This window comes from Bombina bombina, chromosome 2 (assembly GCF_027579735.1).
Source record: "Bombina bombina isolate aBomBom1 chromosome 2, aBomBom1.pri, whole genome shotgun sequence".
NCBI lineage: Eukaryota > Metazoa > Chordata > Amphibia > Anura > Bombinatoridae > Bombina > Bombina bombina.
In genome coordinates, this window is record NC_069500.1 from 620,942,386 (window position 1) to 620,961,238 (window position 18,853).

The 18,853-nt window shown below is 39.6% G+C and overlaps 1 protein-coding gene across 1 annotated transcript in view; it reads right to left on the reverse strand.

Annotated features, from left to right (window-relative positions):
• ERMP1 (endoplasmic reticulum metallopeptidase 1) overlaps nucleotides 1-18,853 on the reverse strand; it is a 189,739-nt gene that overhangs the window by 17,105 nt on the left and 153,781 nt on the right. The window contains exons 12-13 of the mRNA XM_053702559.1: nucleotides 8,920-9,119; nucleotides 2,279-2,394 (exon numbers count right to left, since the gene is read on the reverse strand). Coding sequence (XP_053558534.1) covers nucleotides 2,279-2,394; nucleotides 8,920-9,119 — 316 coding nt within the window. The remainder of the gene's footprint in view (nucleotides 1-2,278; nucleotides 2,395-8,919; nucleotides 9,120-18,853) is intronic.

Consider the following 18,853-nt stretch of genomic DNA (forward strand, 5'->3'; position numbering starts at 1 on the left):
TGACACTTCCTTTCCTTGTATATACTTTTGTGGGGTGGTTCACCCGCTTTCCAGCTACGGCACTCCAGGAGATAGTGTTTTTGGGTGACTTTCATAGATTTCCGGTTTGGGGCCAGTTGTGTGCTGGAGCTTTGTTGTTAATGTTTAAAAATGCATGCTCTGAGTCATAAAGGAACATTTTTTGGTTTCACATTCCTTTTATTTGTTTTATCTGGATTTTGTTTGGTGGAAGATAACATCACAGAAGAAAAAAAAGTCTCACATTTATATTTGTTGTTATTTCTGTATTTCCATTTCAAAAACCTGCAATTTCATCAGGGTGTGCAGACTTCTATCCATACATACATATATTTTTATTGAAAATCAAAAACGTGTAATATATAAGCAAAATAAAACAATGCATATGATATACTGTTGTAACAAGAACATGTCAGTATTCACCCCCACATTTATTTTCTTCTTCAAAACAATGCCAGACATAAGAACCAAAAACATGTACATCCGGACCCATTATATGAGAAGAATATGCTTTATCATTAAGTATAAAATGTTGTTTTCGCTCATATTCTGATTTTATTATATCAGAATTAATTGAATCTTTGCCTTATAGCTAGAGGAGAGGCCGCCAATATTACGGTAACAGCCTAGAAAGGAACCAGCCACACCTGGGTACATTTTAGGTGTGGCTGGCAGCAGCAATCTGCGGATGGTGGGGGATAGTAGGGGGGCAGCCATGGATGTTTTGTGGTCTTCAGCCCTGTGTTACGTAATTCTCCTGCCTCATTTAACTAAGATAAAACAGAAGTAGCAGACGCACCACAAAATCCTTATTCAGAGGTTATCTTTATTGCCACATACTGGGAGCCAGGAAAACAGAACAACGTTTCGGGCTATAAACCCTTAGTCATGTTCATTTAACTAGGGGGGGGGGGGGGTTCTGCATTATCTGTCTCCCCCACATTATTTCCTGGGGGAATGTGTCCCCACTGTCCTCCACAGTCCTATGCCCATGCTATTGGCTGATTGGAATTGTATTTTTTGTTGTTTAATAATTTTGGGGGGTGAGGTTTTTGAGGGGGTGATCTGGCAGTTAGGGGGCACAAGACAAGTCTTTGGTTTAATCTTTTAATATTAACTTGAACATTAAATAACACAAATAGCACTTGGCTTATAATCTAGCCAACAAGGTATTAATGATATTATTGAAAGGCACAACAACATTGTAACAATATTCTTTGGGATAGTAAAGTCAAAATTAAACTCTAATGATTCTGATAGAGCATGCAATGTTAAACAAACTTGCAATTTATTTATATTGTCAAATTAGATTTCTTCTCTTGGTATTCTTTGTTGAAGAGTAAACTGAGGTAGGCTTATATGAGCTCAGACTTACCAGTCTATGGCAGCAGTGTTTGTAACTAAGTATGTATAACACTGCTATAAACAAAGTTGCAAACACTGCTGCTAGATGACTAAACACACATGAACACAAAACTGATAATAGAAGTAAACTGGAAAGTTATTTAAAATACCATACTCTAATCCACTTAAGTTTACTTTTGACTTTACTGTCCCTTAAAAAAGCTGTTACAATTTCCTTCAACAGGTACCCCTAGCAAAGAACTGTGAACCCTCAACTTGTATATGAAGATTATCTATTGTAGTAGATATAATTTATATGAAAGTTCCCAGCACAGGATTATATGGTAGCGGATCACATGATATGGCACATTTTCCAATCTATATTAATTATAAGTTGAGAGTTTGAGCAAACTGGTTATTCCCATAAATACAGCTGGTAATAAATACTAATCCCTTACACTAGGATGATCAAATACAATCTATTATTGCAATATGAAACATATCCCATTTATATGCCAGTCTGTACTTAACTTAAACTTCATTTGAACTTTATTTTAAACATGATAACAATGAGCTTATGTTTTTCTGATTGCTTGACAAATACTGGGGGCCAGGGAAAATCAGTTCTTAATATTAAATATCTGGCTCCTAACATGTTGTATTACATTACATACATGTACATAAAAATTCCTTCCAAGGCTCCAAACCAAAGGTGGTGGCGGTGGTTATTAATACATTTTCTGAATCCAAAGTCTCAGTTACATTTGGTAACCCCTGAACAGTTTTAATAATATTATATAAAGCAATCCTGCTTCACGATATCTTGTTCTTGAGTAAAACGGAATTTATCACAAAGTTACTGAACTAGTGTATATGTTACATACAGATGACTCGTGCAAATTCTGCTCTTACTCACCTTTCACTTCAAAAGTCAGTCTGGTAGAGTCCCAAGCCATGTCTTCCCTGGACAAAAGTGTAAACTTAGTGTGTTCTGACAGAGGAGCCGGAGGAGCAGGGAGATACCAGTTTTTTCTGTTGGTAAGGAAGATAAGAAATGTATGAAAGGTAACATGGCACTGGATCCTCACATAGCAGGACTGTGCACCAAAAACCAGAGTCTCTCTTGTGTGTTTTATGTTGCTTTTCACACCACTTAGCATTATAAGAGATTTGCAGTCCTTTAAACGATATAACATATTATTCTGAGCTGCCTATTTGCAGCGCACTTGATTACATTATAGCAAAGCATGTGACTATGATCACATATAACTAATCTAACTCTTAATTTGTAATGTTCTTGCATAGATATAGGCATAATCATGACGCAAAGTAAGTCTTAAAAGGCACAATACACACCACCGCTGGCTATCCGAGCTTGAATGCTGGTGCACGGGCCCTCACAGAATATGTGCATATGCTGCTGAATACAGTAATAACTTTTACTAGAAACTTTATTGTTAATTGAAGTGTATTACAAAAATGTTTCTATTTAAAACTGCAATGCACACATGCACATTTCAATTTTGACCTTTCTATCCAATTAAGGCCTTAAAATATTTTGCCTTGTATTTTCATAACGGATTAAGTTCTCTTAAAACAATTATTAAAAATATATTAAGTTGCTGGCCACTTGGCACAGTGTATAGACTGCCTCTCACATGATGTAATGTTTAAACCAGGCAGGTTCAATCTAAGGCAGCAGGGACATGAAACAAAACTGTTTAGTGTCTAATTTTGCATGGATAGTAACCTAGACAATAAATCATGGGTGGCCTTTAGCCTTTGTAGGGCATTCACTTGAAATAACTGAGTTTGTCTGCTGAAACTGCCACCTATACTGATCTTATCAATCAATTCTGCAGTATTTGTTATAAAAAAAGCTATGTAATCAAGAGGTAGTGGAAGTGAGGGTAGAAAAAAAGAGCCCAGCCCATTTGAAAATGTGCCCCTTCAGTTACTTTGAATATAAAAAAAATGTATAAGCTGCTTGCCTGAGTACACCAAGTTATTTGCTAAAAATGAGCTGTTCTATGGGTACAATATTCATTTAAATGAATGTTTTAAGCAAATCCCCCTACTTTGCAGCAAGATTAGGATAACTGAAAGCAAAAAGCCCTCAAAATCTCTTAAAGGTCCACTTTGAAGAATTAGTGCCAGGTTTTTAATAAACCTATTAAAAACAAGGGCACTTTAATTAATCAAAATTGACATTTCACTGTTTTCTTCAAAAACGTACCTTTTAATCCTGAATGCCGCTCCAGCGATTCCCCCGGCCATCGGAAGCCTCTGCAGACGCCAGAAATGACAAATCAGGCTTCCTCCAATCACAGCTCCCCAATCTTGGCCTGATGCAATGCTGTGATTGGAGGAAGCCGGATTCGTCATTTTGGAAATGCTGGAGCGGCTGCCATGATTAAAAAGGTAAGTTTTTGAAGAAAACTGTGAAAATGTCAATTTTGATGAATTAAAGTGCCCTTGTTTTTAATAGGTTTATTAAAAACCGGGCACTAATTCATCAAAATGGACCTTCACTTTAAGCTACCTTTGTGGCTCAAGTTCTTATGTATAGTGCTCTAAAACTCTCCAATCTACATTCAGAGATGCTACTTAATTGGCACTGCTGGCCAATCTGCTTTTCTCAGTTTACACATATCCCATTGTTTTGTATTGCCCCTAGACACTCACTATCTTTCACTACTTGCCCCAGGTCACTTTTACTCGACCAGGGCAAGTGGAAATTTTAAGTCCTGCTAAATGTATTAAAATATTAAAATATTAAATAAAAAGTGGAAAGCTTAAAATGTAATACTGAAAGGATCTAATCTGAAATGTAAAGTAATAAACCGAAGGAGGAAATTTTAGGCCCTATTAAATGTATTAAAATATAAAATAGAACATGCAAAGCTTAAAATGTAATAATACTGGAAAGACCTCATCTGAAGTGTAAAGTAATAATAAATAAAAAGCACTGTGTAATTGTAACAAAACTCTGATATCATGCAGGGCTATACTGCACTGGAAACAGAAATATAGAACAAAATAGGTACAGAATGAAACACTTTCCTGAATTCTGCCTGCTGAGGTCTCTCCCCAGACCACTTCAAAGATAGTGATAAGTATAGAATGGCTGCGCTTCACTTCTATGATGTGAATATCCTCTGTTTATCTCGGAAGATCAAAAGATGCACAATAGTGAAGTACCAACAACACCCAGGATATTACTAATGGAAAGTCCTGACAGGATGGCTGTAGTTAATCTTTATTTCATCCAAAAAGTAGACAGGATCATCCACCCAGCAGACTAATGTGTGTAAATCTCTGTTTAACCCCTTAGTGACCAGACCATTTTTAAATTTTCTTACTGTTAAGGACCAGGGCTATTTTTACATTTCTGCAGTGTTTGTGTTTAGCTGTAATGTTCCTCTTACTCATTTACTGTACCCACACATATTATATACTGTTTTTCTCGCCATTAATATAACTTTATTTTCAGCATATCATATTTACTATAAACATTTTTATAAAATATGAAAAAAAAAACACTTTTTCTAACTTTAACCCCCAAAAACTGCTACACATCTACAACCACCAAAAAACACCCATGCTAAATAGTTTCTAAATGTTGTCCTGGGTTTAGAAATACCCAATGTTTACAAGTTCTTTCCTTTTTTTTGAAAGTTATAGGGCAATAAGTACAAGTAGCACTTTGCTATTTGCAAACCATTTTATTTTCTCCAAAATTAACACCGATATCTGACAGGAATCCCTGAATAACCCTTCTCATGTATATGCATATATAACTTGTGCAATTATGGCACAAATGGTTGTAAATGCTTCTCTGGGATCCCCTTTGTTCAGAAATAGCAGACATATATGACTTTGGCATTGTTTTTTGGTAATTAGTAGGCCGCAAAATGCCACTGCGCACCACACTTGTATTATGTCCAGCAGTGAATTAGGTAGCTTGTAGGGTTAATTTTAGCTTTAGTGTAGAGATCAGCCTCCCACCTGACACATCCCACCCCCTGATCCCATCCTGAGCCCTCTCAAACAGCTCTCTTCCCTCCCCACCCTACAATTGTCACCCCCATCTTAAGTACTGGCATAAAGTATATATATACACAGTGTAGGATCCCTCCTTAGCCCCCAACCTCTCTGATCCCCCCCAAATAATTCTCTAACCCTCCCCCTCTATTTGCAGCCATCTTTGCTAAAAAATTAAATAAAAAAAAACAATTTTTTTCTGTAGTGTAGCTGCCCCCCTCAATACCCTACCCAGATCCCTTTCCCAGCATTTATCCCCCCTCTCCCTCCTTCTCATTCATTTGCCATAGTGTAGTGGTTCCACCCGCTCCCGGACCTCTAATCAGTACTCACCAGACCTCATCCAGCGATTGGCAGCCCACCCGCCTCCCTCCTATCCCTCCCAAGCCACCATTGATTGGCACCATCACTGGCCGATGCAGAGAGGGCCACTCTCTGCATCGGTTGCTTACCAGAGGGTATTGCAGGATGCCTCAATATCGAGGCATCGCTGCAATATCCTGAAAGCGGCTAGAAGCAATTACGATCACTTCCAGCGCTTAAAACCCCTGAGGACATGCCTGGCACGTCCTTGGTCGTTAAGGGATTAGTAAAACAATAAAAACAGCTGTAAAATCAATTGCTCAACACATTTCAGCAGACAACTGCCTTTTTCAAGAGCAAATCAGAAGTACAAAATAAGCTGTAGTACCAATGAAAAGTGAGTACTTTCCATTAGTAATATCCTGTATGTTGATGGTACTACACTCTCGTGCACCTTTTGATCTTCCAAGATAAACAGAGGATCTTCACATCATAGAAGTGGAGTTGAATCGCCACCATTCTATACGTATCACTTTATTGCATAGGGCTCGTCTCTCCTTCACATAAATGCAAGGAACTACCCTTAAAGGGGCATTCCAGTCAAAATTGGAATCCACATGGATTCATTTCAATTTTGAAAAGAAGAATGTTTGTAATGTACATGTATTAGCAAACATGATTCTAATAAAAGCTACAGCTGTTTCAAAAGTGTATTTAAGTATGCACTGTGCATGCTCAGAGAGCATAAGGTGCTTGCGTCATCTGGTAATGACTCAATTTGTTAATTGCTGATATCATAAAAGCCCCACTGGTGCTGTATGCAGCTGCAGTATTTAAAATGATGGTGCACTGAGAATATTTAGTAATACAGTAGTAATCACAGACCAGTATGGAGACCCACAATGAGCAATTACCAAAGCTCATTACAACAGGTAAATAACAAATTACAGAGTGGTCTCCAATCATGCAAAAACGGCTTTATTTATCCAGATGTTTCTGGGATAATACCCCTTAATCATGTGATACATCCGTTCTCATTACTTATATAGGTGTGCACCTGAGATTAACCCTTAACACAACATAACTTATCATACCTGTTGACAATTACGCCACCTAGAGGATGAGAACCGAATGCAATAAAAAACAGCTATGAAGCAATCATGATCACGATCTATACATAAGCTTATAAATTGTTGCAATATTTGCAAATATTATTAATCAGACTCCCAGGAGAGGAGGTAATAGGAATCTGCTGCTTAAACAGCACGAGACCTATTGGATTTTTCAGTTAGACACTCTGGAACCTAGGGGCATGATAGGGAGATTAACTGGTCTGCTTTTTATTGAATATACTGTTGGTTGTATTTTTTCTTATTATCCCATCATTTAGTAGCTATAGCTTTTACATGTTTTTTGCTGAGTATGACATTCTTGCAATTTTGTGTCTCTGATTAATAATATTTGCAAATATTGCAACATCTTATAAGCTTATGCATAGATCGTGATTGCTTCTTAGCTGTTTTTTATTGCATTCGGTTCTCATCCTCTAGGTGGCGTAATTGTCAACAGGTATGATAAGTTATGTTGTGTTACCTGAAATCTACTCCACAAAATCTCTTTGCTATACTATAGGGAGTGCAGAATTATTAGGCAAATGAGTATTTTGACCACATCATCCTCTTTATGCATGCTGTCTTACTCCAAGCTGTATAGGCTCGAAAGCCTACTACCAATTAAGCATATTAGGTGATGTGCATCTCTGTAATGAGAAGGGGTGTGGTCTAATGACATCAACACCCTATATCAGGTGTGCATAATTATTAGGCAACTTCCTTTCCTTTGGCAAAATGGGTAAAAAGAAGGACTTGACAGGCTCAGAGAAGTCAAAAATAGTGAGATATCTTGCAGAGGGATGCAGCTCTCTTAAAATTGCAAAGCTTCTGAAGTGTGATCATCGAACAATCAAGCGTTTAATTCAAAATAGTCAACAGGGTCGCAAGAAGCGTGTGGAAAAACCAAGGCGCAAAATAACTGCCCATGAACTGAGAAAAGTCAAGCGTGCAACTGCCAAGATGCCACTTGCCACCAGTTTGGCCATATTTCAGAGCTGCAACATCACTGGAGTGCCCAAAAGCACAAGGTGCGCAATACTCGGAGACATGGCCAAGGTAAGAAAGGCTGAAAGACGACCACCACTGAACAAGACACACAAGCTGAAACGTCAAGACTGGGCCAAGAAATATCTCAAGACTGATTTTTCTAAGGTTTTATGGACTGATGAAATGAGAGTGAGTCTTGATGGGCCAGATGGATGGGCCCGTGGCTGGATTGGTAAAGGGCAGAGAGCTCCAGTCCGACTCAGACGCCAGCAAGGTGGAGGTGGAGTACTGGTTTGGGCTGGTATCATCAAAGATGAGCTTGTGGGGCCTTTTCGGGTTGAGGATGGAGTCAAGCTCAACTCCCAGTCCTACTGCCAGTTTCTGGAAGACACCTTCTTCAAGCAGTGGTACAGGAAGAAGTCTGCATCCTTCAAGAAAAACATGATTTTCATGCAGGACAATGCTCCATCACACGCGTCCAAGTACTCCACAGCGTGGCTGGCAAGAAAGGGTATAACAGAAGAAAATCTAATGACATGGCCTCCTTGTTCAACTGATCTGAACCCCATTGAGAACCTGTGGTCCATCATCAAATGTGAGATTTACAAGGAGGGAAAACAGTACACCTCTCTGAACAGTGTCTGGGAGGCTGTGGTTGCTGCTGCACGCAATGTTGATGGTGAACAGATCAAAACACTGACAGAATCCATGGATGGCAGGCTTTTGAGTGTCCTTGCAAAGAAAGGTGGCTATATTGGTCACTGATTTGTTTTTGTTTTGTTTTTGAATGTCAGAAATGTATATTTGAGAATGTTGAGATGTTATATTGGTTTCACTGGTAAAAATAAATAATTGAAATGGGTATATATTTGTTTTTTGTTAAGTTGCCTAATAATTATGCACAGTAATAGTCACCTGCACACACAGATATCCCCCTAAAATAGCTATAACTAAAAACAAACTAAAAACTACTTCCAAAACTATTCAGCTTTGATATTAATGAGTTTTTTGGGTTCATTGAGAACATGGTTGTTGTTCAATAATAAAATTAATCCTCAAAAATACAACTTGCCTAATAATTCTGCACTCCCTGTATTAAACTGCTACCAACCTGATTAAAAAATGCACAGGGAAATACCACGGAAATCCACAGAATGGGGCATCATCACATGGAGCGCGTACAGAATCATTTAATTCAGGCATATGAGTGGTGATGTGGGATAATCCTGTGTAATCAAAGCCATTAATCCATATTCCAGAATCTCTTTTGACAACATCTCCATTTAGGTTATGGAAGGTCCGAGCTGTGTGCTGAAAAAGCAGGAAAAATAAAATTGAAGACAAAGATACCATGTATCATGCTACAAATTAGATCATGTGTTGATAAGGGGACATAAGTGAGTCTATCAGTATGTAAGCAGTCCAGGGATATACTTCTTCAAAATCCTGATATTATTTTGCTATAAAGTGAAATGTGAAACTTGTTGTAGCATTGCTTAATATGCAGATCACTATAACTGCAGGTCTCAGTACATGAGGGGAAGCACAATTGTCAGATGGGAATTACAGCAATAGCAGGCATAATAAATTATTGTTCATTGCAATTAGCTTTCTAAACAGGTTTCATTTAAATACAGACAAAATGCCTGCATTATTTAATGTAAATGTGCAATGTTATTTGGAACTTTTAATTGACCTAGTTATGGATTTGCCTTAAACATTGTGCATACAAAACATGACGTAAGAAAGGGAAAAGAGGGGAAAAATATTTGTGTAAAAACTGTGCTTGCTCCACACCTCCTAGAGAAACGGTCAATCTGTAATCTAGGTTTTGAAAATGCTGCCTATTCCCTTAACAATCTATCTGATTTGCAGGTTACAGTACACTAGGAAGTGTGGAACAAAACACAATTTTTACATAAAAGCAAAAGGTGCTTAATATTTTAAGAAGTGGTTTATGATGACAATAGTATCTATCTGCCCCAGATTTCAAAATAAACAACTTTAAATTAGTTGAGGAAAGCTGGCATCTCTGTAATCTGCTAGGCACATAATGTGTGTGTATTTATGCGCAATGACAACTAGAACAAAAATAAAAATATTTGGGTGCCAGATACAAAACCAGGTGCAGCAACTGTACCGCACACATTTTCCTTCTACCTAAAAACAAAAATGTGCTTAATTTAACATTACCGTAGCTGTCTGCTTATTCCTGGCATCAGAGGACATAATTATTCTATTTATGCATCCCCATGCTATTCCACATAAGTCTACAAGATATCTACTATTAATTCTGTAATTATGAATATTCTATTTCTAGGGAAAACTCTTTCTTCTTAAACATTTGAACCACTGTAACAGACTTTGATTATTTTCTGATACAGTTTTGGGAAGTTATTCTGCTTATCTACTGTATTACTTCTGCCATGATTTCTATATAGAAGACCATCCATTTTAAAAGGTGACATACAGAAGAGTCAATGTTTGGGAGCTATGATAATGCATCTGTATTTAATGCCATTGTTTAACCCCTTAGTGACCAGAGCACTTTTCCATTTTCTGTCCGTTTGGGACCAAGGCTATTTTTACATTTTTGCGGTGTTTGTGTTTAGCTGTAATTTTCTTCTTACTCATTTACTGTACCCACACATATTATATACCGTTTTTCTCGCCATTAAATGGACTTTCTAAAGATACCATTATTTTCATCATATCTTATAATTTACTATAAAAAAAATGATAAAATATGAGGAAAAATGGAAAAAAACACACTTTTTCTAACTTTGACCCCCAAAATCTGTTACACATCTACAACCACCAAAAAACACCCATGCTAAATAGTTTCTAAATTTTGTCCTGAGTTTAGAAATACCCAATGTTTACATGTTCTTTGCTTTTTTTGCAAGTTATAGGGCCATAAATACAAGTAGCACTTTGCTATTTCCAAACCATTTTTTTCCAAAATTAGCGCTAGTTACATTAGAACACTGATATCTTTCAGGAATACCTGAATATCCCTTGACATTTATATATTTTTTTTTAGTAGACATCCCAAAGTATTGATCTAGGCCAATTTTGGTATATTTCATACCACCATTTCACCGCCAAATGCGATCAAATACAAAAAATTGTTCACTTTTTCACAAATTTTTTCACAAACTTTAGGTTTCTCGCTGAAATTATTTACAAACAACTTGTGCAATTATGGCATAAATGGTTGCAAATTCTTCTCTGGGATCCCCTTTGTTCAGAAATAGCACACATATATGGCTTTGGCGTTGCTTTTTGGTAATTAGAAGGCCGCTAAATGCCACTGCGCACCACAAGTGTATCATGCCCAGCAGTTAAGGGGTTCATTAGGGAGCTTTGAGGGAGCTTGTAGGGTTAATTTTAGCTTTAGTGTAGTGTAGTAGACAACCCCAAGTATTGATCTAGGCACATTTTGGTATATTTCATGCCACCATTTCACCGCCAAATGCGATCAAATTAAAAAAAACGTAAAATTTTTCACAATTTTAGGTTTCTCACTGAAATCATTTACAAACAGCTTGTGCAATTATGGCACAAATGGTTGTAAATGCTTGTCTGGGATCCCCTTTGTTCAGAAATAGCAGACATATATGACTTTGGCGTTGCTTTCTGGTAATTAGAAGGCCACTAAATCCTGTTGCGCCTCACACGTGTATTATGGCTAGCAGTGAAAGGGTTAATTAGGGAGTTTGTAGTGAGCTTGCAGGGTTAATTTTAGCTTTAGTGTAGAGATCAGCCTCCCATCTGACACATCCCACCCCCTGATCCCTCCCAAACAGCTCCCTTCCCTCCCCCACCCCACAATTGTCCCCGCCATCTTAAGTACTGGCAGAAAGTCTGCCAGTACTAAAATAAAAGGGTTTTAAAAAAAAAATGAAATTTTTTTTAGCATATTTACATATGCTACTGTGTAGGATCCCCCCCTTAGCCCCCAACCTCCCTGATCCCCCCCAAAACCGCTCTCTAACCCTCCCCTCTGCCTTATTGGGGGCCATCTTGGGTACTGGCAGCTGTCTGCCAGTACCCAGTTTACAATAAAAAGTGCTTTTTTTTTCTTTGGTTTTTTTTTTTCTGTAGTGTAGCTTCCCCCCCCCCCCACCCCCCACAGACAAACCCCCACCACCTTGCTGATTATTTTAATTTTCAATATTTTTATCTTTTTTATTTCCACATTTTCTGCAGTGTAGCGGTTCCCACCCGCTCCCTCCCGTGCACGCGCCCGCCCCCACCCTCCCGTGCACGCGCGCCCGCCCGTGCACGCCCCCAGCCACCCCCCGCCCACGATCCCGCCCCCCTTCACATCCACAGGGCCATCGATGGCCGCCATCCGCCTCCCGGTTCCGGCTCCCACCCACCAACACAGGGAGCAACCGATCTCCGGTGCAGAGAGGGCCACAGAGTGGCTCTCTCTGCACCGGATTACTTAAAAAGGTTATTGCAGGATGCCTCCATATCGAGGCATCACTGCAATAACCGGAAAGCAGCTGGAAGCGAGCAGGATCGCTTCCAGCTGCTTTCCACACTGTGGACGTGCAGGGTACGTTCTCAGGCATTAACTGCCTTTTTTCTGAGGACGTACCCTGCACGTCCTCAGTCGTTAAGGGGTTAAAGGACACATTACATATCCTTTAGCAAAATGCACATAGGTTTACTGAAGCACTAAGTGGTTTAGTGATTACTGCTTCTACCTACTATGTTCTATACAAAATTAAATGGACATACTAGTATAACATAACAGGTCATTTTATTTTATTATATGCTCCTTCAAAATAGTTAAATACATATTCAAAGTTGTACTCCTAGATCACTATAATTTTGCTTCAGGATGAGTATATAGTTGGTGACAGGATCCTACACATATATGCCTGCTTATGATTGGCTCATCAGCTGTGCCCTCATCTAGGAGTGGCACAACTTTGACTGTTTTTGATCCCTATGCAGAGCTTAAGCAGATATTTAAGAAAAGAAAAAAAACTTTGTCTACAAATTATTATTATTATAAAAAACGTATTTGTAAAGCGCCAACAGATTCCACAGAGCTAACAAATAAAACTAACAAAATAGAGCATTTTATTTTTCCACAAAAAACAGAATTTATGCTTACCTGATAAATTTCTTTCTCTTGTGATGTATCGAGTCCATGGATTCATCCATACTTGTGGGATATTCTCCTTCCTTACAGGAAGTGGCAAAGATAGCACCCACAGCAGAGCTGTCTATATAGCTCCTCCCTTAGCTCCACCCCCCACAGTCATTCGACCGAAGGCTAGGAAGAAAAAGGAGAAACTATAGGGTGCAGAGGTGACTGAAGTTTTTTTAAATATACTGCCTGTTGTAAATAAACAGGGCGGGCCGTGGACTCGATACATCACAAGAGAAAGAAATTTATCAGGTAAGCATAAATTCTGTTTTCTCTTTTAAGATGTATCGAGTCGACGGATTCATCCATAATTGTGGGATACCAATACCAAAGCTTTATGACACGGATGAAGGGAGGGACAAGACAGGTACCTTAAATGGAAAGCACCACTGCTTGTAGAACCTTTCTCCCAAAAATAGCCTCCGAAGAAGCAAAAGTATCGAATTTGTAAAATTTGGAAAAAGTATGAAGCGAAGACCAAGTCGCCGCCTTACAAATCTGTTCAACAGAAGCCTCATTTTTAAAAGCCCATGTGGAAGCCACTTCTCTAGTAGAATGAGCAGTAATTCTTTCAGGAGGCTGCTGGCCAGCAGTCTCATAAGCCAAACGGATGATGCTTTTCAGCCAAAAGGAAAGAGGTAGCCGTAGCCTTTTGACCTCTCCGCTTACCAGAATAAACAACAAACAATGAAGATGTTTGACGGAAATCCTTAGTTGCTTGTAAGTAAAACTTTAAAGCACGAACCACATCAAGATTGTGCAACAGATGTTCCTTCTTTGATGAAGGATTAGGACACAGTGAAGGAACAACAATTTCCTGATTGATATTCCTATTAGAAACAACCTTAGGAAGGAATCCAGGTTTGGTACGCAAAACCACCTTATCTGCATGGAAAACAAGGTAAGGTGAGTCACACTGTAAAGCAGATAACTCAGAAACTCTTCAAGCCGAAGAGATAGCTACTAAAAACAAAACTTTCCAAGATAGAAGCTTAATATCTATGGAATGCATAGGTTGAAACGGAACCCCTTGAAGAACTTTAAGAACCAAGTTTAGGCTACATGGCGGAGCAACGGGTTTAAATACAGGCTTGATCCTGACTAAAGCCTGACTAACCGCTTGAACGTCTGGGACATCTGCCAGACGTTTGTGTAAAAGAATAGACAAAGCAGATATCTGTCCTTTTAAGGAACTAGCTGATAATCCCTTCTCCAATCCTTCTTGGAGAAAAGACAATATTCTAGGAATCCTAATCTTACTCTATGAGTAACCCTTGGATTCACACCATAAAGATATTTGCGCCAAATCTTATGATAGATTTTCCTGGTGACAGGCTTTCTAGCTTGAATCAGGGTATCAATGACTGACCCAGAGAAGCCACGCTTTGATAGAATCAGGCGTTCAATCTCCAAGCAGTCAGACGCAGAGAAATTAGATTTGGATGCTTGAATGGACCTTGGATTAGAAGGTCCTGCCTCATTGGCAGAGTCCACGGTGGAACAAAAGACATGTCCACTAGGTCTGCATACCAAGTCCTGTGTGGCCACGCAGGTGCTATCAGAATCACCGAAGCTCTCTCCTGCTTGATTCTGGCCACCAGACGTGGGAGGAGAGGGAATGGTGGAAATACATAGGCCAGATTAAAGGACCAGGGCACTGCTAGAGCATCTATCAGTACCGCCTGGGGATCCCCGGACCTGGACCCGTAACAAGGAAGTTTGGCATTCTGACGGGACGCCATCAGATCCAATTCTGGTGTGCCCCATAGCTGAGTCAGCTGGGCAAAAACCTCCGGATGGAGCTCCCACTCCCCTGGATGAAAAGTTTGACGACTTAGGAAATCCGCCTCCCAGTTCTCTACCCCTGGGATATGGATTGCTGAGAGATGGCAAGAGTGATCCTCCACCCATCGGATTATTTTGGTTACCTCCATCATCGCTAGAGAACTCTGTGTTCCTCCTTGATGATTGATATAGGCTACAGTCGTGATGTTGTCCGACTGAAATCTGATGAATTTGGCCGCAGCTAGCTGAGGCCACGCCTGAAGCGCATTGAATATCGCTCTCAGTTCTAGAATGTTTATCGGGAGGAGAGTTTCCTCCCGAGACCATAAACCCTGTGCTTTCAGGGAGTTCCAGACTGCACCCCAGCCTAGCAGGCTGGCATCTGTCATTACTATGAACCACTCTGGCCTGCGGAAACACATTCCCTGGGACAGGTGGTCCTGAGACAACCACCAGAGAAGAGAATCTCTGGTCTCCTGGTTCAGATGTAGTTGAGGAGATAAATCTGCATAATCCCCATTCCAATGTTTAAGCATGCATAGTTGCAGTGGTCTGAGGTGTAGGCGGGCAAAAGGAACTATGTCCATTGCCGCTACCATGAGTCCGATTACCTCCATACACTGAGCCACTGATGGCCGAGGAATGGCATGAAGAGCTCGGCAAGTGTTTAAGAGTTTTGATTTTCTGACCTCAGTCAGAAATATTTTCATTTCTACCAAGTCTATCAGAGTCCCTAGGAAGGAAACTCTTGTAAGAGGGAAGAGAGAACTCTTTTTTTATGTTCACCTTCCACCCGTGAGATCTCAGAAAAGCCAACACAATGTCCGTGTGAGACTTGGCTAGCTGGAAAGTCGACGCCTGGATTAAGATGTCGTCTAGATAAGGCGCCACTGCTATGCCCCGCGGTCTTAGAACCTCCAAAAGGGACCCTAACACCTTTGTGAAAATTCTGGGAGCCGTGGCCAACCTGAAGGGAAGGGCCACGAACTGGTAATGCCTGTTCGATGAAAGGCGAATCTGAGGAATTGATGATGATCTCTGTGAATAGGGATGTGCAGATATGCATCCTTTAAGTCCACGGCAGTCATATATTGACCCTCCTGGATCATAGGAAGAATGGTTCGGACAGTCTCCATCTTGAAGGATGGGACCCTGAGGAATTGGTTTAGGATCTTGAGATCCAAGATTGGTCTGAAAGTTCCCTCTTTTTTGGGAACTATAAATAGATTTGAGTAAAACCCTAGCCCTCGTTCCGCTTTTGGAACTGGGCGGATCACTCCCATGGTATGTAGGTCTTCTACACAGCGTAAGAACGCCTCTCTCTTTGCCTGGTTTGCAGACAATTGAGAAATGTGAAATCTCCCCCTGGGGGGGGGGGGGGTCTTTGAAGTCCAGAAGATATCCCTGGGACACAATTTCTAAAGCCCAGGAATCGTGAACATATCTTGCCCAAGCCTGAGTGAAGAGAGAGAGTCGGGTCCCGGATCGGGGGCTACCCCTTCATGCTGTCTTAGAGGCAGCTGCAGGCCTCTTGGCCTGTTTACCCTTGTTCCAAGCCTGGTTAGGTCTCCAGACTGACTTGGATTGGGCAAAATTTCCCTCTTGCTTTGCAGTGGGACCACCCTTGAAGTTCCGAAAGGAACGAAAATTATTTTGTTTGGTCCTCATTTTTGTTTTATCCTGAGGGAGGGCATGGCCTTTCCCTCTAGTGATGTCTGAAATAATCTCTTTCAGTTCAGGCCCGAATAGGGTCTTTCCTTTGAAAGGGATGTTCAAAAGTTTAGATTTTGATGACACATCAGCAGACCAGGACTTAAGCCATAACGCCCTGCATGCTAAAATGGCAAAACCTGAATTCTTTGCCGCTAATTTAGCCAGTTGGAAAGCGGCATCTGTAATGAAAGAATTAGCCAATTTAAGGGCCTTAATTCTATCCATAATATCCTCTAATGGAGTCTCCATCTGAAGAGCCTCTTCTAGAGTCTCGAACCAGAAAGCAGCTGCAGTAGTTACAGGAACAATGCACGCAATAGGTTGGAGAAGAAAACCTTGATGAACAAAAATTTTCTTCAGGAGACCCTCTAATTTTTTATCCATAGGATCTTTGAAAGCACAACTGTCTTCGATAAGTATAGTTGTATCCTTAGCAAGAGTAGAAATAGCTCCCTCCACCTTAGGAACCGTCTGCCACGAGTCCCGCATGGTGTCAGATATGGGAAACATTTTCTTAAAGACAGGAGGGGGAGCGAACGGTATACCTGGTCTATCCCACTCCTTAGTAACAATATTCGCAATCCTCTTAGGGTCTGGAAAAACATCAGTGTAAACAGGAACCTCTAAGTATTTATCCATTTTACACAATTTCTCTGGGACCACTATAGGGTCACAATCATCTAGAGTCACTAATACCTCCCTGAGCAACAAGCAGAGGTTTTCAAGCTTAAATTTAAAGGCCGTCATATTAGAATCTGTCTGAGGGAGCGTCTTTCCTGAATCAGAAATCTCTCCCTCAGATAACAAATCCCTTACCCCTACTTCAGAACATTGTGAGGGTATATCGGATACGGCTACTAAAGCGTCAGATGGCTCAGCATTTGTTCTTAACCCAGAGCTGTCGCGCTTTCGTTGTAAACCAGGCAGTTTAGATAAAACCTCTGTGAGGGTTGTATTCATAACTGTGGCCATGTCTTGTAACGTAAATGAATTTGACGCACTAGAGGTACTTGGCGTCACTTGTGCAGGCGTTACTGGTTGTGACACTTGGGGAGAGCTAGATGGCAAACCCTCATTTCCTTCTGTCTGAGAATCATCTATAGCTATATTTTTAAGTGCTAAAATATCCTCTTTATAATTTATAGAGATAACAGTGCAAGTGGGACACATTCTAAGAGGGGGTTCCACAATGGCTTCTAAACACATTGAACAAGGATTTTCCTTGATGTCAGACATGTTAAACAGGCTAGTAATGAAACAAGCAAGCTTGGAAAACACTTTAATCAAAGCAAATAATACTTAGAAAAAAACGGTACTGTGCCTTTAAGGAAAAAAAGATGCACAAGCTCTGCAAAACAGTGTAAAAAAGCAGTAAACTTTACGAAATGTTTACAGTAGTATCATAAAACCTTAGTAAGTTTGCACAGCCAGACAAATAAACAATTAACTCCAAATACGTGTGTAAGTGAACCAAGCGCTAGAAACTTAGCCTTAAGCTTGCTACCGGGAAGTTCCCTAGAAGACTTCGATAGGAGAGTTAGAACAAAAGGTGGGAGAGAGCGCTATAAAGCTTAAAAGGCTAAAAACCTAGATAAGAAATGTTATTTAATGGACTATGCGTATTAAAATGAAGGGTATAAAACAGGATATAAAACAATACAATATGATATAAATACAGTGTAATAAATATAAAAGCACAGTTAAAACCGACATGGATCCATGATGAAAACAAGTTAATATGAAAAAAGGCGAATATGAGCGTTAGCGCATAAAGCCGAAACTTGAAAATCGCCTATAATTGTCTAAGGAGATATACTAATAAGCAGCTATATATATAGTACAATAAAATTTATACACTTTACTAATATTAAAATATAGCTCACCAGTATGTCAACGCGTTTCGGCCTAAACATAGGCCTTTTTCAAGACTATTTTCTTGAAAAAGGCCTATGTTTAGGCCGAAACGCGTTGACATACTGGTGAGCTATATTTTAATATTAGTAAAGTGTATAAACTTTATTGCACCATTGTATTTTCTTTTGTATTTCAGGTTCAGGTGATTTTTTCATCATTTTTTGTTCAACATTGCTGTGTGCTACCAATATTTTTTATACATTTTTGTTTCACATGAACTGTTCCATTCTAATCATTTTTTTATATATATTTTTTATATATATTTTTTCGCCAACTTTTGACAATTTTTGGTTTTCATATTTTTGTCACATTTAAAACATTCCTTATTTTTGTGCATCTGCTCCACCCACTGTTTGGATTTCAGGAATCTTGAATCACTGGATATTTCATTTGGATTATAGAACTGTGTCACACCCACTACACACTCTAGTTCTCCATGGACATTTTATTCATTATTAGAAGT